This window comes from Rhinolophus sinicus, linkage group LG02 (genome assembly GCF_036562045.2).
Source record: "Rhinolophus sinicus isolate RSC01 linkage group LG02, ASM3656204v1, whole genome shotgun sequence".
Classification (NCBI taxonomy): domain Eukaryota; kingdom Metazoa; phylum Chordata; class Mammalia; order Chiroptera; family Rhinolophidae; genus Rhinolophus; species Rhinolophus sinicus.
The window spans coordinates 187042171-187064137 of NC_133752.1; the positions used below are offsets into that span (position 1 = coordinate 187042171).

Consider the following 21967-nt stretch of genomic DNA (forward strand, 5'->3'; position numbering starts at 1 on the left):
CAATCGGACGAGTGGAATCTGAGAACATCTGACTTCCTGGTTCTGCTAACCATTCCAGCAGCATTAGCTCAGCTCTCTTCTCTCCTCAGCATCTTTCGTGGGGGAGGAAAAGGTGACCCTGACTCATAGGGTAAAATACAATTACCATCACTTGCTTTAGGGACCAGGCTCGGAGCCTTTGCTCGAACACCACGAAGGTCATAGCTACCTCTCAATGAAAACCTTTTGGGGATTTCTGTTCAAGCATCTGAGGGCAGAATGGTGCCCTTTCAGGCTGTGATTGTATCTTTCTTCTAGGCACTCTGAGTCTCCTTCCCCTGATTCAGCCAGGTCAGCATCTCTTTCATCTGCGGTTCAGTTCAGCCCAGCTGGTACGCACTCAGTGCCTTTCCTGGATCAGGCACTATGTTAGATGCCGGGCAGAAAGCCGGGAATAAGATAGACACTGCCCTTCCCATATGGAACTCAAAGCTAATGGCTAATTGGAAGGTGACCAGCTAATTTACACATGTGTTGCATCTTACCAAAGAGGGTCTGCTATGTGAGGCAGTGCCAGGAAGAAGGGGATGGAGGAAGGGTGCCAAGCCTGAACGCAGATGGCCTGGCACACGGATGTCATCCCTGCACTTCCTGGACACCTGGGAAGTGAGTCCCTGCACACAGTGAGCTGGACCAGAGGTCAGTTTGAGCAGGATCAGGGTCAACTGTGTGCTGCTCTCTCCTTTCCTTATAACCAGCTGCCCAGTCAGCAGGTTCTTGCTTTAGGGGTTCGCCATCACATCTGTGCTGTAGATCCTGGCTGGGAACATTCTGCTCACCTTAAACGAAAAAGTACAGTTGGGCCTCAAGCATGCTGATTAGAATGAATAGGTGGTACCGTGGTAAGAACGTGGGGCTGGGATGCCCAGCAGACCTTGATTCAAACCCTGTCCCTCGTGCACTGTGACTTAGCTTCCAAATCTGTCAAATGGGGGTAATGCAAAGGGATTAAATAGGGCCGTGTGTGCCACGTGCCTGGTACACAGTGTAGTGCTGGTGCAGTGAAGCGGTTAGGAGGCAAGCACTCGGGTCAGGCTGGGTTTCAAAGTTGCCTCTGCCATTTGCTAGCTGTGAAACCTTTGGAAAGTTGCTCAGTGCTCAGTGCCTCAGTTTCCTCATTTGTAAAATAGGGGTAATGATAGTACCTACCTCCTTGGGTTGTTCATGGATTCATTCAACACACACTTGAGCAACTCCTCTATATCCAGCACTGGTCGTGGTGCTGGCCTCATGACATTCACATTCTAGAGGTTGTCAAAGGTCAAATGAGTGTGTCTATGTGACGTCTTTAGAAGAGTGCCTGGCGCGTGGCAGGCACTGGGTAACTGTTAGCAGTCAGCACTTTCATTGCCGCCACCGTCGTCATTGTCATCAATTGAATCACAATAGCTCAGATACACAGTGTTATGAAGAGCAAACGAGCACCAACAAGAAATTCAGAGACCAGGGTCCCAGGCCCTGCTCTGTCACTAACTCACCCTCTGACTTTGAGTGGGCCACTGAATCTCTTTAAGACAGAGCTTCCTCACCTGTAAAATGAGGCAGATTAACTAAATGGACTTTTAAAGCCCCTTGTCATTTTAAAGTGTTGTGACCTTCTGGTGCTGGAAGCTGACCTCTGGTAGCAGGTTATCAACTGAGTATAAAATAGGGCAAATTGGCTGGTCCAGTGGAATGGGAGAAAAAACACTGCTCAAATGAAAACTACATTGAAATGTATGGATCTTGAATTGTAACTTGATTGATTGATATCCACATACAAAAACAAAAACAAAAATGTAATGAAAAGAGATGTTTCAAATTGGAGGTCACCACAGCGATGTTTGTTTCCCTTCGTGCTTCACTAGTTACGAAGTACGTCCCGATTCAGGTATCCAACTTGCCAGTGAAGACAGGTTGTAAAGTGGTACGATTTATCCGCCTTTTACTAATGTGGAAACTGAGGGCACAGAGATCGTTTCTTTTAGTCCACAAATATTCATTAAGCATCTACTACTTAAGTAGTACTCAGTGCTACTTAAGCTGAGCATGGAGAGGCTGCTAGGGCAGCTTGCCCAATGTAGTTGTGGCTCAGAAACATTTGAATTATCAAAGGTGCCCATGCATGTGGCACAGAGCGACAGTGCCTCTGTCTGTTCACATGAGCCTGCGTGCACTGGGTAACTGCTGCATCACAGGTAATGCACCAGCTAATAAAGATTATCAGGCAGAGAACCGGTGGGGACACACACACACACACACACACACACACACACCCCTGTCTATAACAGTGTCATGAGTGATATAATGAAGGCAGAATACAGAAAATAAAGTGCTATGAAAGTATAGAGAAGTGATCGGTTTGCTGCCAAGAGGACTGGGGAGGGTAGGAAGGATCTCACAGAAGGGTCATTTAAGCTGGGCCACGAAGAACCAAACCATCCAAGCAGAGGCAGAGAGAACTGCCTGAGAAAATAGGACTTGGGGGAACGGCACGTATTATTGGGTGGCCAGGGTTTAAAGTGCTCATAAGCATGAAGATGAACTGGGAAAAGTAATGTGGGGCATAGTTTCTAAACTCTTAAATTTTCTGCAGTCTTAAATGCCCTGCTCATACTTTGGAGTTTTGTTTATTCAGTTGTATTCCTTTGTTCCTTTAAGATGCATCCCTGTTTAAACCCCAGTGCAGTGACGTGTGGGGTTCCCTTTGTTTGACAGTGTATCAGGAGTTTGACCACCTCCTGGAGGAGCAGTCTCCCATCGAGTCGTACGTTGAGTGGCTAGACGCCATGGTGGACCGGTGTGTTGTGAAGGTTGGTGAGCTGAGTGGGAGGCACAGCCCTGGTCCTGCAGCCCGTCGCTGGCCTTCGTGGCACTTAGCGGTACAGGGCCCGCAGTGAGCTGCCTGAATATTCCTGAGCAGCCAGCCACGGAGCCCTAGGGTTCTGAGGACAGGCCTGGGTGCCCCTGGAGTTGGAGGGCGGGGGGGTGTTGCAGGAGGCAGTGCTCTGAGTCTCCCTGCCCTGGTCCAGCCAGGTCAGCATCTCTTTTATCTGCTATGCATATAAGGGCCTTGACAAGACAGTTCATTTTTTTTAAGTGTATTTTTCTGCTAAAAACAAAAACTTGAAAAACCATTGCTCCATAATTTGAAGTGGGAGACCTTACATAAACCTTGCTGTCATTTTTCAAAGACAGAAATCACTGGAAAGGTCAAGTCCTAACCGCTGGTAAAGCTGTTCATTTGTTGCAGGTGGCTGCCAAGAGACAAGGGTCCCTGAAGAAAGTAGCCCAGCAGTTCCTCTTGATGTGGTCCTGTTTCGGCACGCGGGTGATTCGGGACATGACCCTGCACAGTGCCCCCAGCTTTGGTAAGGCCACCCCAAGCCCTCCCACATCCAAACACTGGTTCTCTGACAGCGTGTATCTGGGTCACCTCTCGGAGTCAGCCACGGTCTTACTTGCTGTCTTTGAGGCCACAAGGATATCACCCCGAAATGTGTCTGTTCTTGGGGGACACAGTAGTGTTAGAAATTTAAGGGAGAAAGATGGCACTGCCTGCCACAAGTGAGGTATGTACAAATCTGAAAATGCAAAGTTAGCACACAGATAGTATTTAAGTTCAGACAGGAATACGTATCAGTGGCTGTACTCCCCTTTTGCCTGCCAGATGTCCCCAGAAATTGTTGCTTCCAACGGACTATTTTGCTGAATGTCATAGCACACACGTCCCCAGACGGGGCTCGTGAAGGAGCCACTGAGTTTGACCATTAGCAAATGGCTTGATTGGCATTCCAGCAATGGGCAGACTGTCACGTTTTCTTTAAAAGTGTGCCCCAGTCTGATCCCTAGAAAAGGGCCTTTGCATTTATTTTCCTTTCATTTTACTGACCCCTTGGGTTTTCCTCACTTCCTACCCCAAGTCCGCACCTACTGTTTTCCAGGGTCCTGGGACTTGAAATCTGCCCAGAGGTGCTTCTAACAGTCTCTGCGGGCAGGAACCTAGTCACCCACAGGGGGGGAGGCTGTGCTACACAGGACACCATTTTCTGTTTTCTGTCAGCCCAGGTCATCATTAGCAAAGTGAGGTGGGACTTTCAGGTCTTATCCGGACATTTGAAATCTCAAAACACTTTGGCCTCAATTTTCTAGGCATTTCGGCAAAGGGCTGTCGGTAAATTTTCTGGGTAATTGCTTCAGTTCTCTATTTTACTTTGCAAGTAGAGATGTGGTTTCGTTTCTCATTATCACCAATTAAGCCAATCAGCTCTGGGTTTTGCTCTGGGTTTAATTTGACACTTTTCCATGTAGCTTTTTATGGTCTTGTCACCATTTTCCAGTTGTGCTATACAACCAAGTGATTATGTGGTGAAACAAAGAAGGCACTATTTTTTCTAAACAACTCTGTCCGTGAAAGACTGTGTTTACCCAATTGGAGAAGCGTTTTGTGGTGGATTTCTTTAACCTCAGCATTGGGAAGTTCTCTGAACCTGCCTGCACTGTGGCTACAGATGGAAATTCTCTTTGAGCTGCCTGTGGAAATGCTCTGGTGACGGCTACCTGGGCAGTGCCATCAGGCATGGCATTTTGATGACTTCCAGTTCAGCATACTTAGTGTTAGCACATGTTACCTCTGGCTCTGGGAAAATCATCCGTGCATAACTGCTTTCAGTTAAGCGGATGGTTGAAACATGTTTGAGATTTTTTTCATTGTTTCCAAATCAAAGAATCAACAATATCACCCACATATATACACATCCACAAAGCAAACTTTTTTTTTTCCTTGCTTTATCCTTGATTTTTCAGTTTGCTGATTCTTAAACTGACTAGGTATTTTATTAAGAACCCCTTAGGCAGGGAAAGGAATTCACTTGACAATATTCTTTGAAATTCATTTGTTTTTACTAAGTTAATAGTCAATGTGATAAAGGCAGTTTCGACAGAACACTTGGGGTCTAAGAATGGGTTGAATTTATTCCTAAGAGATATTGTTCCTTAAAGTGTGTTTGTTTCTGTTTGAGCTATGTACAGTTTTAGGATACACTGGAAACTCAGGCAAATGGTAAAAGTGGTCAAAAATCTTTTAGAAAAGGCAAGAAAGAGCTACTAACCCAATTTCCCTTTCACAGTATTTTTTGACCCTAAATGGGTTGAAATAATACCTGTTTCCAAGTCCAGTTAGCAAACTATATGAAATGGTCTTGCTCATCTGACTCATTGTTGAGTTTTGTGGCTTGGGGAGACAGGCAAGTTGAAAGAATTTGCGGCGGACAAAAGCCCAGCTCCCCCTTTCTGCCTGTATGTGTCAAAGACGCAGTTGGTGGTTGTGTTTGGGTCATGTGTTCCCTGTACAAAAACAGCTAATTAGGAAAAAGCCCTCTGTTCGCTGGTCCCCTCCCCCAACGGCAGGGGCCAGCTCTATGTATCTTATAAGTCCCACGCGATCCTGCTCGCTGCGAATGCTGTGGGGTTTGTGTGTCGGCGTAGCAGGCTGACCAGCAAATGATCGTGTGGGATGACAGTGATCCCGTGGGGCACTCAATCACCTCCTCCCAGAACAACCTCTTTCAAAGGTAGTTGACTCTTTTCTTCTCCTTAATTCCTTTGCACTCTTTTCTCCCTAATTCCTTTTCACCGAAAGAGCCTATGCTATGAACTAACGTAGTCAGACTTTCTTTCTTTGCTGCAGGCAGCGGTTTCTAGCAAAATTAAGTCAGCAAAGGTAGGCTAGTGGGCAACGAACTTTTAGTCCTAGGAGAGCGGAGGAAATTGGAGTTTTTATTTAAGAAAGGAAACTTATGTTCAGTTGACTGCTCTGATTTCAGTTCACAGGGTATCTGGATCCCAAGTCAACGCAGGTGCCATTGCCCTATCACTCTGGGTTTTCACCAGTCGCCCCTTATTCCACTGTAAGGACATCTGCAAGGCAGCAATAGTTCCCAGAAATGCTTTGGCAGCCCTGGGTTTGACAGCTAATGGGCCAGGATTGTATATCATTCCCCAAGTTTTCACTTCGTTACGCACTTGTTTTCTGGCCTATCATCCAAGTTCACTCGGGCAGGGCCGGGGAGGCCACATGGGAATGGTTCTGTCAGGGAGCGGCTGCCAGACCAAGTGGCCATGACCGAGCCGTCCAGACTGCTTCTCTGTGCTTCGTTCTCCAGGCCTGGCTCTCTTACCGAGACCTTACAAATTGCGGGACCTTGACGTTAGAAGTGTCACTCAGGACCCCACCAAGCACGAGGAGGCAGGAATTGCTTTCCCTGTAGGCAGGAGAGGAAGCAGAGACCCTGAGAGGAGAGGAGACTTGCCCATGCACACACACTAAACTGAGCTGAGCTCCTCCTGGAATCTTTCCCAGGCTAGAGCTCGTGCTCTGCCACACTGTCACCTCCTCCTCTTTCTCCAGTTGGATGCTAATAATGAAAACAAAGTAACATTTACTGAGGGCATAGTGTACACTAGACATAGTCGGCACTGTCTGATTTAATTCTCACAACCACCTGCAAGGTCCCCTTTTACTGCCCTCAACAGGTGAGGAAGCTGAAGGAGAATGTGAAGCAAAGGCAAGATAATCATCATTATAGCATATATTTAGGAAGCACATACTACCACTTAATTCTCACATTAACTCTGCAAGGCAGATACTAACAGGTACCTTTTTACAGAGGTGGAAAGGGAGCGTGGAGCATTTTCTTGCCCAAGGCTAACATGGCAAGTGGTGGAGCTCTTTTCAAAATCAAATTGTCCTGACCACAAAACCCATGCTTTCTCAGTAATCACAATTAAGACAAATACCCTGGGCTCAGATGCATGGCACAGAAAGGCGAGACAAATTTGTTTAATCCTCGATGATGTTTTTTTTTTTTTAAATCCATATTGATGGATTTTTAAAAATGTAAAGCTATGAGACAAAAGAACAATAATTAGGCTACCATGAGTAATAAGAGATGGCAGAAGACAATGGAACAATATCTTTTAAGTGTTGAAAACAAAGAACTGTTAACTATTAATCAAGAATGAGGGCAAAGTAAAGATACTCAGTTATACAAAGACTAAGAGAATTTTCTACCCATAAAACTTCACTTAAAAAAAAAACTATTAAAGGATGCATTTCAGCAAGAAGAAAAATAAAGCCATAGCTAAAGTCTAGAATAGAAGAAACAACAGTGTTCTAGTTAGTTTTTCTGTCTAACAAATTACCCCAAACCTTAGTGGCTTAAAATAATCATTTTCTTATGCTTATGAGTTCTGTGGGTCAAGAATTTGGACAGGGCACAGCAGGGATGGCTGGTCTCTGCTCTGTGATGTCTGGGACCTCAGATGGGAAGACTCAAAGGCTGATCGTGAATCAACAGCTGGAGGCTGGAATCATCTGGAGGCTTCTGCACTCACGTGTCTGGTGCCTGGGCTGGAATGACTTGATAACTAGGACTGTAGAGCCAGGTGCCTTCAAGTGGCCCTTCCCTGGAGCTTAGTTTGGTGGCCTCTGAGCAGTTAAACTTCTCACATGGTGAGTTCAGGGCTCCACATGTGAGCGTTCTAAGGAGGAAGCCACAGTGCCTTTTATGACCCAATTTCAGATGGTAAACAATATGACTTCCTCCATACTTTATTGGCCAAAGCAGTCACAAGTCTACCAAGATTGAAGGGTGTATTGTGTAGATCCCCAGTGCTCCAGGGAAGGAATGTCAAAGAATTTGAGGACCATGTTTTAAGAAAAGAGAAAATTTTAAACATGTAAATACATTCAATTAACTGCTGATTCTGAGTTAAAAACTAATTTTTGTGTGTTTAAGAAAGGTAAAACCAAATTGTAGGAAACAATAGAAGTTGGGGTGGTGGGAAGAAAATCTTCAAGGAATTGTTAAAATATGCTAAGTTTTTGGAATACTAAATAATTTTAGACTGTTGAAAAATTTATAGTTTGGACTTAATAAACATATAGATAAGATATTAACAAAATGAAGGGATCATCACTAAAAGAATAGAATCATAATTTACTGAGAAATAATGGAAAAATATGAAAAGTTAAGATACGGCAAGAATTGAAAGATAAAAGAAGCATAGCAAAAGGATAGTAAACTAAAAATACAAACTAGGATACTAGTAAAAAGAGCAAATAATAATTAAGTAAATGAGAAAGTCTCTTCCCTCAAAAAACATCAGTCATAAATATTTTTCAGGCAACTTTCACTAAACTTTTAAGAAACAAAATCCTTTGTTTATGAAAATGAACATGAAAACCGATGTTTCAGAGAATAAAAGCAAAAGAAGGAAAGTTATACAACTCATTTTTTGAAGGTAATATAATCCCAAATTCAAAATATTTGAAGAATAATAGAGGAAAAGAAAACTATGACTCAACTACACATAAAGATAGATGAAAATATTCTAAATGAAATGCTAGCTGATCGAATCCAGTGACAAGTTTTTAAAACTCAAGAATTCAAGTATGATTCAAATCAGAAAAATGACTCTTTAGCATACTGTCTCAACAGATAAGAGAAAAATCATATGATCATCTCTCTTTGATACAATTCAGTTTCCAAGTGTGATTTTTAAGACTCCTAGCAAAGTAGGAATAGAAGGGAATTATTTACTATGTTAAAGGATATCCAAAAATCTGCAGAAAACATCATACTATATGGTGAAACTTGAGAAGTTTTCCCATTCAATTCATGAATAAGATAAGAATGCCTTCTAACACTATTTCTAATAAATATTAACTAGAGATACTAGCCAATGCAATAAGAAAAGGAAAGGAAATTAAGAATTAGAAAGGAAAATACAAAATTCTCTTTCCCTATTGATGTTATGATGACAAAGAAAAGAGAATCTACAAACTATAGAACAAATAAAGATTTAGCCACCTCGGTCCACACCTTGGCCTCTTGCCTTTCTCCCCGAACAACATGAGCTTCAGCACCTGCTCCAGCTTCTCAACCAACTACCAGGGCTCCATGCAGTTGCCCAGCCACTGGGACCGGATGGCCAGCAGCTCAGCCAGCACATATGCAGGCACAGGGGGCTCAGGCTCCCGGGTTTCCATGTCGCGCTCCATCAGTGTCTGTGGTGGCTGAGGGTCTGGGTGTCCATCCATGGGGATGGCCAGGAGTTTGGGGGTGTAGGGGTTATCTAGACTGAGAAGGAGACTATGCAATGCCTGAATCACCAGCTGACCTCCTACCTGGAGAGAATGAGGATCCTGGAGGCTGATAATCAGAGACTGGAGAGCAAAATCTGGGAACACCTGGAGAAAAAGGAACCCCAGGTCAGAAACTAGGGGCATTACTTCAAGACCATCAAGAACTTGAGGGCTCAGATCTTTTCAAGTTCTGTGGACAGTGCCCACATTGTTCTGCAGATTGACAATGCCCATCTTGCCGCTGATGACGTCAGAGTCAAGTAGTCAACGGAACTGGCCATGAACCAGCCTGTGGAGAGTAACATCAGGGGTCTCCAAAAGGTCACTGATGACACCAGTAACTTGACTGCAGCTGGTGATGGAGATTGAGGCTTTCAAGGAGGAGCTGCTCTTCATGAAGAAGAGCCATGAGAAGGATGTAAATGGTTTACAAAACCAGATTCCCAATGCTGGATTGACCGTGGACTTGGATACCCCCAGCAAGATCATGGTGGACCTCCGGGCCCAGTATGACGAGCTGGCTCAGAAGAACCTAGAGGAGCTAGACATGCCCAGCAGATTGAGGAGACCATTGAGATACGACCTGCTGAGAAGGCACACACAGCCTGAGACATACAGTCCTGTCCTTGGAGATCGACCTGGACTCTATGAGAAATCTGAAGACCAGCTTGGAGAAGAGCTTGAGGGAGGTAGAGGCACTCCGTGCCATGCAGATGGAACAGCTCAACAGGATCCTGCTGCACCTGGAGTCAGAGCTGGCCCAGACCTGGGCAGAGGGGTCGCACCAGACCCAGGAGTATGAGGCCCTGCTTTATCTCGTAAGAATGAAGGTGCAGGTGCTCTTGCACCTTCCACTTCCAGCACAAAATATGTTCATTAGAGCCCATTTCCAATAGTAAAGAATTGTAAACAATTTATATCAACAGAAGAATACATTATGGTATATTCAAACAATGAGCATTAAACTAGAGCTGTGTGTGTCAATGGGGTAGGTTGTCAAAAGTAAGTTGTGGAATGCTCTGCAAAGTATGATACCATGTATATCAAGTTTGAAAACAGAAAGCAATAACACATTATTTATGGGTAATAAATATATGAAGTGAGAGTATAAAAATGCATGTGAACAACAAATACCAAATTCAAGATAGTGATTACCGTAGGGAATGAACACGGAAGCAGAGAAGTGAGATTAAGGAAAGGAACATGGCGGCTTCATCTTTCTCTTCCAACAAACAAAAAAACAACTGATTCAGATATAGTAAAATATTAAGATAATATAAAGCAGGGTGGTGATTACACTGGTGTTCATTCTTAAATTCTCTCTGCTTTTCTGTGTGTTTGAAATTTTTCATATGAAAAGAAAGAAATGTTCTGATTCTATACCATGCAATTAATTATGTTACTATACAACCACAGAAATCTCCTTATGTCTCTATCCTAAGACCTTTTGGCATGACAGGTTCTGATGCTCACTAGCTCTGTGACTTTAGGCAAGTGATTTTAACCCTCTGAGCCTTCAGTCCCCCATGTATTAATTGAACATAATAATAATAATCCTTCTTCATAGTGTTGTTGGAAAATTAAAAGAGCTTTATTTAGCACCGTGCGTGTGGTAGTTGGTTGGTGTTGGCTCACTTGACTCATGCGAGTACACTGAGCCTCTACTGTGCGCCTGGCACTATCCTAGATATGGGGGGGGGGGGGTAGAGCAGTGAGAAAAGAATGGGTAAAAATCCCTGCATTTATGGAGCACACAGTCTAGTGGAAGGAGGCATAGGATAAAGATCAATACATTCAATATATAATACAAGTACTTAGTACAAATGGTGATAGGTGCTCAGGAGAGAAATAAGGCAGGAGGTATTAGCTATAGTTGTCTTTTTCCAGTCTGGCTCCATCTTTGATGTTTTTCTCTTATTTTCCCTGGTTCCCCCTTCCTCCCAATCTTACACGTCTTTCTCCCTCTACCCCTCCCCCACGCTCCTCCTTCCCCTCTTCTCCCCCTCCCCCTCCTGTTTGCCCTGCTCCCTGAGCCTTGACACCCTGGCACTGAATTGTTTGTTGCTCAGTAATCTTAATGACTGATTTCTGCTTACTGAAGACGCTATAGCTTTTGTGGAGTCAGGGTCTGAGCTTTAAGTTTCCTTTCTACTTAGAGCACTTAGCACAACTGTAGGCAGGTAGCAGTAGCTCTACAAAACTCTGTCGTTGGAAAGATAATTGAAAATGGTCAGACCAATTGGATAATCGATCAGAGCCATTAAGGAAGAGAGTTTGAAACGCCAAACGAACACTTCCCCTGGAATGCAGGTCTCCGAGTCCAGCTCTGATGTTCTCTAAGAATGTGGTCTTAGGCAAATGTCTTCACCTCATCAGATCTTTGTTGCCTTGTCTATAAAACAGAAGGGTTGTATAGGTGATTTCTAAGGTGACTGCCTGTGCTAAAACCACTAGTCTAAACCCATTTTTCCACCTAGGGTTTTCCATTCTAATTCATTGTTTCGTAGTATGTTTCTTTCTATCCTTGTTGACTTAGAGCAACATCTCTGCAAATATTTCTTCATTTTGGAGACTTTCCTTTTAAGCATTTGATGCTGTCTGTTGACTCCTTTGACTCTATGAACAAGAGTCATATCACAGGATCTTAGAAAATGAGTTGCACAAGGGACCTTAGAGATAATGACAGTAGTTACCACTTACTAAGCACCTAACGTGTACTTTTCCTCATTATGGTAGTTCTGTGACATGGGTTTCACTGTCCTCCTTTTAGAGAACCATATTGCAGAACGATAGAAGAGCAAAGTATGGGTTCAAGTCCCAGTTCTGCCGCTAAATAACTGTGTGGCATTGGACAGTTTCTTTACTACACTAAGCATCAATTTCCTCCTTTGCAAAACGGGAGTATGACTCATCTCATACAATTGTGATGATGATTAAATGCAACAATAAATCTACAGTGGTTAAACATAGTGGCTGCCACAGAGCAAGGGCTCAATAAACAGCTTAATTTGTTTTTAACATTTACAAAGAGTAACTCATCTGACGTCCCAGGTACTAAGTGGCAGAGCTGGCTCTCGACTTGGACAGTTTGATCCAGCTCCCATGCAGGTACCCACAGGGCTGTACCTCCTCAGTGGTTCACAGGACCTATTTTGGGGAAGCGGATGGAAAGCTTAGTTTTAGAGACTGCATCTCACAGTGACTCAGCAAAAACTGAACCTTGCTGAAATCCAAACGGGGTTAAAAAACAGACATCACCCTAGGGATGGAGGAAGAATGTGGAGAAAGTGCAGGATAGGGGACTTTGGCCTTGAGCCCTGTGGGCATGAGGATCGGAGGCTGTGGCATGCTCCGTAGAGAGGGGTATGGTAGTAGATGTGCATGGCCTGCTCCGCATCCAATGGCCTCAGAGTTAAGCCAAAGATTGTCCTAGGCCAAAAGAATTCATCTAAGATGAAGGGTGTGTGTGTGTGTGTGTGTGTGTGTGTGTGTGTGTGTGTGTGCAGAAGCCAGGAGCAATGAAGGAGAAAATCGATAAATTCCACCAAGGAGGAGTCACCCAAAAACCTCCAACTGGACCCTGTCACCTATTTCTGAGACTTGAAAGGGCATAGCTCACAACTCAAATGGCCTGTCTGGGGACCAAGTCCTTTATGCCATCTGGTCTTATTTTCCCATCTGTGCTATGAGGCAATTGGACTAGGTAATCTGTAGGGAAATGGGAACAGATTTTGAAGCCAGACCCAACTGAGGTAAATCCCTACTCAATTACTGATGGAGAGACTCATATTACTCATCTGTAAGAGAGGATAACACCATCTAACTCACGGTTGGTTGTAAGGATGAGATCTGTGTATAGTATTTAGCAGAGTTGTTGGCACATAGTAAGCACTCAGTAAATGGTGTGGTGGTGATGATGGTGATGGTGATGGTGACAATGATAATGGTGGTGGTGGTGGTAATGACAGAATCACAAGGAAAATAAGCAAACTGGAGGGTGTGGGGGAGCGGGAGATTTCCCCTCTTTTCCCTCTTTTCTTCTGGCTGATCTAGTAATCACATTGACATGAGACAGATTAACAGGAGAAAATAACCAAATTTAATTATGCACGTACATATGGGGTTCCATAAGAATTTGGGGCCCAAGGACACATCAGTGAGTTGAGGCTTATATGCCATCTAAGTTGAGGAGAAGGGGTGTGTGGTTTGGGACTTCAAAGGGCAGTAAGGCAATTCCCATGGAGACGGAAAAGCAAATGTTTGGTACACAAATGTTGCTGGGCTGTCTTTAACAATGGGACACCAAGAGGACTTTGATCAAACTGGGCCTTGCTAGGTTCCTCCCTGTCTATCACACACTAGTTCCTATTAAACTGTAATTATCTATGATGATATTGCCCCTCTAGGAGCAGGTCCCCCATCTAAATTCTATTAGGCAGTGTGGGAAGGCCAAAGGTTCTTCCTGAGTCTTTGGTTTCTTAAAAATACCCAGCTTAAAATAATCCATATCCCCAAAAAAACATATTTGGGGGTGGTATATTCTACTTCCCCTCAAGGGAAATAGGAAGAGGAAGTCAGCTTGTAGGGATATTTTGGACATTTCATGGGAGCAGGATATCTACACAGAGATGTCCCCTGGGGAGTTGGAAACACGGGGCTGGAGATGAAGGCCTGGTCCCTCTGACTCTGGCATTCATGAAGCCTTGATTACAGCAGACATTGAGTCCCTACCACACGTGGATCATTCCACTGTCCACGGTGGCAGCATGACATGTAAAAATAGATGGTTTTGAAATAATATATTATCTATTAATTTTGTCATCTTGCACAAGCACTTGACTTACAAAATAGGAATAAAAGTACCTACCTTACAGAGTAGTTGTAAATATTAAATTAAGTAATATACAACTTTGAGCAGAGAAACTCGCATTTTGGAAAATCTTTTTAAATGATTGTTTACATCTTTTTTTATGAAATAACCTACTCTAAATTGAAAATGAAGAGTAGTATTTGAAACCACCAAATCTTTTCAATTGAATATCTTTTCTAAGAATCATATGCTAAATGGAGGTCTCAGAACATGTGAGGAAATAATTCAGGTGCTGCAAATTCAGAACTTGTGTTCTGCTCCTAGAATTATGTCAGGTCCCTGATAGATCCCACTGAACTAAAAGGCAGTGTCTCTGCCATGGATATCCTTCAAGTCTAACCAGGGAACTAAGAGATGCTTGTGGAAGAAATAAAACCGAAAGACACTCTTGTATGTCAGTAAGTGCTGAACCAAGTGGGAGGTGCTTGGATGAGGATGAGCCCAGTGCATGTGGGGGAGCTCAGAAGCATTTGGACACATGGCTCAATAGGTGCCATTTTTGATGATGTCATATTGATAGTCTGAGCAAGGAAAAGATTCACTGTCACCAAGTGATAACTACACTCACCTTATGCTAAGCACTAGGTTAGGCTGAGGATACAGCAAAGAAGAGTGACCTCTGACCATGAGGAGATTATAACCGATGGGGAATGAGAGTCTTGAACAGTCGCTGGAGCACAGTGTACTATTGCTGTTGACCAGGGGGACGTAAGTTGACATGACTTACCCTTCCGTTTGGTTCTTCTCTCACCAGGGTCTTTTCACCTAATTCACTTGATGTTTGATGACTACGTTCTCTACTTATTAGAATCCCTGCACTGTCAGGAGCGGGCCAATGAGCTCATGCGAGCCATGAAGGGAGAAGGAAGCACTGGTAAGCCAGCGGGTCACTGGGAATCCTCCTGCTTGGCAGCTGGATTTGTATCCTTACGTCTGTGCTCTGTGTTTCTTCAGCTCTGTACCCTAAAGAATTGAGTTGTGGTAAGCAGGTCAAGTGGTGTGAGACCAATAATGTCCTTTTCTTCTTTAGAGTGGGCATGTGTGTGTACGGGAATTGCCTTGCAGACCATCATGGTGATGCAAAACCATTGAAGGGTTTTAAGCAGAGGAGTGACATGACACAGATTAGAAAGAATATTTCATGTTTCATTTTTTATAAATTTTATTGGGGAATATTGGGGAACAGTGTGTTTCTCCAGGGCCCATCAGCTCCAAGTGGTTGTCCTTCAGTCTAGTTGCGGAGGGCGCAGCTCACTGGCCCATGTAGGAATCGAACCATCAACCATGTCGTTCAGAGCTCACGCTCTAACCAACTGAACCACCTGGCCACCCCAGAATATTTCATTTTTTAAAAGTTCCTTAAAAATAAGTTGACTTGACCTTTGGCTCTACCACCCTTTTGGCTCTAACCACCCTTTCTCTACTCACAGCAGAAGTCCGAGAAGAGATTATCTTGACAGATGCTGCCCCGCCAACCCCTTCACCAGTGCCATCATTTTCTCCAGCAAAATCTGCCACGTCTGTGGAAGTGCCACCTCCGTCCTCCCCTGTCAGCAACCCATCCCCTGAGTACACTGGACTCAGCACTACAGGTAACAAAAAGTCCCTCTTGGCTATGAGTGGGGAGTTGATGTTTAAATAGGAGCATTCTGGAAAAACATTCTTCCCTCCAACCCCACCCCTGCAAAACAACTCCAAACCTGAATATCTTCCTGGATTTATGGATGACTTGCAGTTACTCATTTATTAGCTTATATACTATATATTCCTTATGCTTCTGTTCTTAAGTTGGCAGGTTAAGTATATAATAAAATGTGCACCCCCCAAAAAACTAAGCCACTGAAACGATTAAAATGATATCAAACATAAAGTAATATGCAGCCATTCTTGAAAACGGGAAAGGGAGCTCTCTATGACCCAGAAACTGAGAGGCATCCCTGGAAAGTGGAGCAGACAGGAAGCCACATGCTAAGCCATGACGGCTACGATCAAGACAGAAGCAACAAGTGAGGTATAAACTAACACTGTAGAGTCCCCAAAGAAGGAGGGAGTCCATCTGGCCGGAGGTATCAAGGAAGACCTCACAAAGGAAGGGGTATGAGCTGGAACTTGATTTTAACTAACAGAGATATAGCAGAAGGGCCTTCTGGGCAGAGGACATGTAAGCACGTGCACACAGGCAGGCAAGGGTAGGGCCTTTTCAACAGTGAATGGTAACCTTCAGCTGAAATGGAGGAGGAGGTCCATGAAGGAGTCGTGTAAGGCTGGAAAGGTAAGGTGGCGTCACATCCTAGAGGAGCTTGGATGCCAAACAAGGTTTGGAAATGGAAAACTGATGTTACAAGGAGGAGAATCGCTACTTGCTAATGTCCAGATGTTACTTTTATGATATACAAAGGACCTTCGAATAATTGTTTCACTTGATATTCACAATAACGCTGCAAGGTAGATATTGTTCCATTTTATGGAACTAAAGAGAAAGAAAGGTTATATTCTTTGTCCTGGGTACCATGGTCAGTAGAAGACATAAATGGATCCATTCACTCAATTCAACAAATGTCCTTGCTCACAAGACTGGTAGAAATGTTATATCATATGTGGAATATTCAATAAGTGTTAGCTCATGTATAATAATAAATAGAGAATGTGTGTACCTCCAGGTTATCTCACATGGTTGCTGGGGGGATGAGATGAGGTAAGAAAGGCCCAAGTGCTTGGTTAGCAGTGAAATGCTCTCCAGATAGAAACGGTTCCTGTTATTAACACCACTAACCTGAGAGCCACAGCCCAGAGGGTTACAGGAGTTCAGAGGGAGGAACCGTTACTTTCCGTCCCATCTGAACTCTGGCAGGCAGGACGGAAGCCTTCAGGAGAGGTGAGAAGGAACCAAAGGCAACCTTAAAAGACACGAAGGACTCAGCAAACAGGAGAGGAGCAGACACGGGAACCACAGGCAGAGACAACCTTCAGCTGGGTGGGCCCTGGGTGGGGGCAGGGGAACCGAGCAGTCTTTGAGGCGTGGAGGGCTCCACTTGGTATGACTGATCATTAATTCATTGTCTTTTCCATCCAAACCTGTCTACTATGCTGTCATTTACCCAAGCACCAAATCTGGGAGTCAGCTTCAAATCTTTCCCTCAATCCCTATATTATTAGTTAGGAGAGGCTAAGCTACTGTAACAAATAGATCCAAACAGGGATGGAGTTAACACAATAGAAATCGATTTCATGCTTGCAAACAGTCCTGGCAGGGTGTTTAGGTCGGAGAGCAGGCTCTCTTTCATGCAACCATTTTCAATATGAGGCTCCACCATACCCCGGGGCGGTGGTTCTCAAAGTGTGGTCCCTGGACCAGCAATATCGACATCTCCTGGGAACTTGTCAGAAATGCTCATTATTGGGTCCCATTGCACTGACCCACTGAATCAGAACCTCTGGGGGTGGGGATGGGGCCCAGCGCTTTGCTCAACAAACCCCCAGGTGATGCTCACGCTCAGTAGTCTGAAGACCACTGCCTTAGGGCCTTGTCAAGTCTGTAACCAGGTGGCAGAAATGGAAAGTGGCTTCGGAGGGGGAAAATCCACTTTCTTAAAAGCCCTGGCCTGGAGGCGGCACATGTCACTTCCACTTCTATTCCACCAGCCAGGACTTGGTCACATGGCCTCATGTAAGGCTGGAAAATGTAGCATAGTGTGTCCCCAGGTAGGGAAGGGAGAATAGATTTGGGGGAGACAGCTGGCATTCCCCCCATACCCCCCAAGTCCGGGTGTTCTAATACCCATCTTGACTGGCCCATTCCTCCCACCCCACTACTGCCATCTGGTCAAGGCCTTCCCATCTGTCAGGGACCCCTGCAGTGACTCTCAGGCTGGCTACCTGCCTCCAGGGTCTCGTCTCCTCACTTGCACACTGCCCGCTGGGCTCATTTTCCAGAAGCTTGTGCCTCTTCAAGGTGCTGCGGCAAACAACCCACTGCCTCACACTAAAGCCTTCAAGAACTCTCATTTGCCAAAGCACTTTAACACTGTTCCACCCCAGTACTGTCTGTCCTCCTCCAGCTTCTGGTAAAGTCCCACTCATCTTCTTTGGCGTTTCCCTCACCCTCCATGTTAGAATCTTCCTCCAGACCCTCAGAGCACGGGCTTAGTTATATCCTAGTTTTCAAAATAGACTGGGAACTAAATTATGTTTTTTCAAAGACCAAATAAATAGGGTGAGACTGCCCTGTTTAGGATGTTGTCTTTTATCCATTCATTCACTCAGACATCCATCTATCTATTTATCCAATCAGTACTTCTCCCTGGCTTCTGTGTGCTAAATACTTTAGTAGCTGGTGATACAAACAAGAGAATTGTGATCCCTGCCCCCTGGGAGTTTAGTGTGTAGAGGTTAGGGTTCTGATGAGTTTCAATATAATGTGATGAGAGCTAACTTGCGAGAAGGGTCAGGGTGTTCGGGAAGGACAAAGGGGGGCTTGAACCTGTATTTGGAGGGTCTGGGAAGGCTGAATAGGCAGAGAGAAGGTATTGCAGGCAGAGGAAGCAAATAGTACAGAGACTTGGAGGCAAGAGAGCATACCATTTTCAGGAAACTTGACGTGTATATCCTAGCAGTCTTTTGATTAATTCCTTTCCTAAAGTTTCCCCTCTCTCCCGAACTGGAGCTACTCAGAGAGGAAATGAGCAGATGATGAAGAGCCTGTAAAGTGCCTCTAATGTACTTTGCCAGGGCAGAAACTTGCCAACAAACCCAGTGGCCCTTTGTCAGATGCTTCTAAGGAGACTGGGTTGTTCAGGAGTATTGAAAAGTAGGGTTGTCAGTAACTGGCATTCGATCGAGCTTGGATTTCACCTCAGCTACACAGCTAGACAGAGTCCTTCTCTTCCGTGGAAATTTAGATTTGAGCATCATCTAATTTTTTACATAGATGTACCTCAAATCGTGTTTCGTTTTCTACTTTGAGGAGGAAGAACATGACCCCCTCCTACCTCCCTCCGTAGTGGGTGGTTGTAGTTCCTGCTTGGAAGGCTCAGGACGGGGAGTTGTAAAGAACAATGTTATTCATTGAAAATAAAAAAGGAAAGGGAACTTCAGCACTGTTCACAGCTCTTCAGCTGCTCAGGGGGGTCTTCTAAGACCTGAGTTATGGGGCAGCCATCCCGAGTCTCCTGCCTCCCTCAGGAAGGACCAAGGGCAGTAAGAGCATCTAGGAGCCACTTACCCAAACAATCCTGCCTGCGTACCCCACTGCCCCCCACCCCCAGAGACCACACACCTAAGTCAGTCAGTGATAGCAACCTTACTTCTGAAACAAACAGGGAAAATATGCAAATAAAACAGTTCTGCTTTACGAAGCAGAAACAATTTGAGTGGAACCTTCCTTGCAGTGTAGCAACCTAACAAACAAGGAGATGCTGAGGAAATAAGGGACCTGGAGGAGTGTGAAAGATTTCTAGCATCTCTTCATAATTCTCACCCAGCTACTAGTGAGTGGGCCTGGCTTTCTTCGTAGCAATTTGGAGGCCCCAAGGTATGGCAGGTGTGACAGTCAGACCACAGGAATATCATAAACGTGCTCAGAGATTTCTGCGCAATGTGTTCAAGAGTCATAAAAGTAGCTTCTTAGAAATACAAATGTGAACCAGGTTCTCTTCAGATGACTGTAACCTTTGAAGATTTTGGCACATTCCAGCTTTGTTCTCAGATATCTCCAGGGGGCATTAAAAATGTCATCCTATGTAAAAATATATGTAATATTTTTCTCAAGTACCACTTCTGAAATACTCCAATGCTGAATGAGACTGGATCTTGGCATGTATTATGGGTCATGCTCTTGGAGGAAACATAACTATAATTTCCTAACAACATGTATAGTTTTATAGATATTACATTATAAAGCACAAATTATTTATCCATGATATACACCCAGATAGTAGGAAATCTATTGCGGTAGGCTTCTTAAATTGGGGGATTGGTTTAATTTTTCACTGGACAATATTGTAAATTGGAAAGCAATTATTGTAAATCATATACAATGAATTTGCCATGTTTCTTTTTTTTAAAGTTAGCATATGGTTTTCATGCCCTGTTAATTTTTATTTCCATCTTAAAATTATTGCTTGTTTATATACCATTACTTTCCAAAAGAGGATCTGAAATGTTTAACCAAAAAAAAAAAAAAAAGCAAAACCAATTTTTTTTTTAAAAGGACCCAAACCAGGAAGCAAGAAATGAAGGAGTGGGTAAAATAAAACAAGACAACTCTTGGCTAAAACAGTTTATTAACACCTTCAATGAAGTTGCATGTGATCTAGTTATTTTGTTGGGTTCCTCGCATCCTCTGAATGTCACTGAATGCTCAGATGATGTACTTATTCTCACGTTCGACTTACTGAGAGTCAAGGCGAATCAGGCATCCACGACTCTCCCACAAATCAGTATCTCACTTTTCACAGACAACATTCCCGCTTTTCAGCTTTGAAAAAGAGAACTGTATTATGTCTGCTTGGTGAGCACAAAGAGAAAATTAATTCATTGCACAAAACCCTTTGGCATCCTTTTGATGTTAGTGTAGCTAATGAGTTATGATTCACTAGGAGTACAGCCATTCTACTTATTTCTATATCTAGTTCTGTGTCCGCACCTACATGGACGTGTATTTCTAAATATGTCTCCTTAAGACTATTAACTAATTGTTTTTTAGAGGAGGTTGGGGGAAGAAAGTGAAAGGAGAGGACTATCAGGCACCTAAAATTGAACCCGATGCGTGGCCACTTTTGACTGGGTGTGTTAAAGTCTGTGACAACACTCTGGTGAGAGACTGGTTAAAGGGTTCCATTTTAACAGATTTCCACAAGGAAAAATCTAGCCCATTGATCCATTTTCTTTTTCTAACTTTGTAAGCTTGCCACTTCCTTCATTGCCCAGCAAAGTTCAGAAGCCTTAACTTTCTTTAAGGAAAACTGGCTGTTTTCCTCCTCGGGAGCATGGCGGGTGGTACCAAACTGACGTGCTCACTTAACATGACATTGGGCTGCAATTCTTTAATGTCATATTAAGTAAAATGTTAAGCTCCCACTCTGTCCGGGTCAGGCCACCAAAGGGTTCCAAGACCTTGTTTATGATGTCATTTTAAGTATCCCCTCCTTCAGCAATGACAATAAAAGTTAACTATTAAACTCACGTTTTCACCTTCCCACCATGAGTTCCCGACAACACAAAACCAGCAAATTAAATCACTGAGAGGCTAGGATGCCTAAAGAAATAAAGCAAATTCCTCATAAATGGCCCTAACTGTAGAACATCTGCCTGCCCAGCTGCGTTTTCTCTACATCTGTGGAGGATGCAACAAAGATAACTGGCCCCTAGTCTTTCCAAATAACAAAAGCTCAGTTATCCGAGGGCAGCTAAACTGAGTGGGGTATGGTGGCCACTGCCGCCCTGGCTGAGCCCGCAATGACTCATTTACAAAACTTCCAAGTTGCCACTGCCTGTGAATTGCCCCCTCCTCCATCCCTGATGTTTCCTTTTCTTCGAAGAGTGGAATCAGGAAATAGAAGCTAGGATTGAAAAAAGATGGTTTAATCTGCTCTTGACTTGACACCATCAAGGTCTTGGCTTGGTGTTGGGACCTTTGGATTTGCTCATTCGTTTGTTCATTCCGTGTCCTCCCTGTGTGATCTGTGCCATGTCTCGGGGTACAGAGGTGAGAAACACAGGCACAACCGCTGCCCTCATGAGATTTACGTTCTAGTGGGTAAGAGAAGTCAATACAGAACCAAACCACCAAAATGTACACCCATTTTGAGAAAGGAAAAATCTTTTAAAATTGTAATACAATGAATGACGCTAACATTCATTTGATTAACACCATCTTTTGAGCAAACGTCATACCACTCATTGCTACCGTAATTCAATTCAACTTCAAAAAG

At 43.9% G+C, this 21967-nt stretch overlaps 1 protein-coding gene and 1 pseudogene across 6 annotated transcripts in view; both read left to right on the forward strand.

Moving 5' to 3' along the window:
• The window catches only part of RFX4 (regulatory factor X4), a 137401-nt gene that overhangs the window by 97891 nt on the left and 17543 nt on the right, over positions 1-21967 (forward strand). For 5 of the 6 annotated variants that reach the window (XM_074326253.1, XM_019728443.2, XM_019728445.2 and 2 more), the window contains 4 exons: positions 2737-2831; positions 3272-3389; positions 14791-14910; positions 15467-15628. In XM_074326253.1, coding sequence (XP_074182354.1) covers positions 2737-2831; positions 3272-3389; positions 14791-14910; positions 15467-15628 — 495 coding nt within the window. The remainder of the gene's footprint in view (positions 1-2736; positions 2832-3271; positions 3390-14790; positions 14911-15466; positions 15629-21967) is intronic. The other variant, XM_019728444.2, reaches the window with a different exon arrangement.
• LOC109445804 (keratin, type I cytoskeletal 18) lies at positions 8934-10062 on the forward strand (annotated as a pseudogene).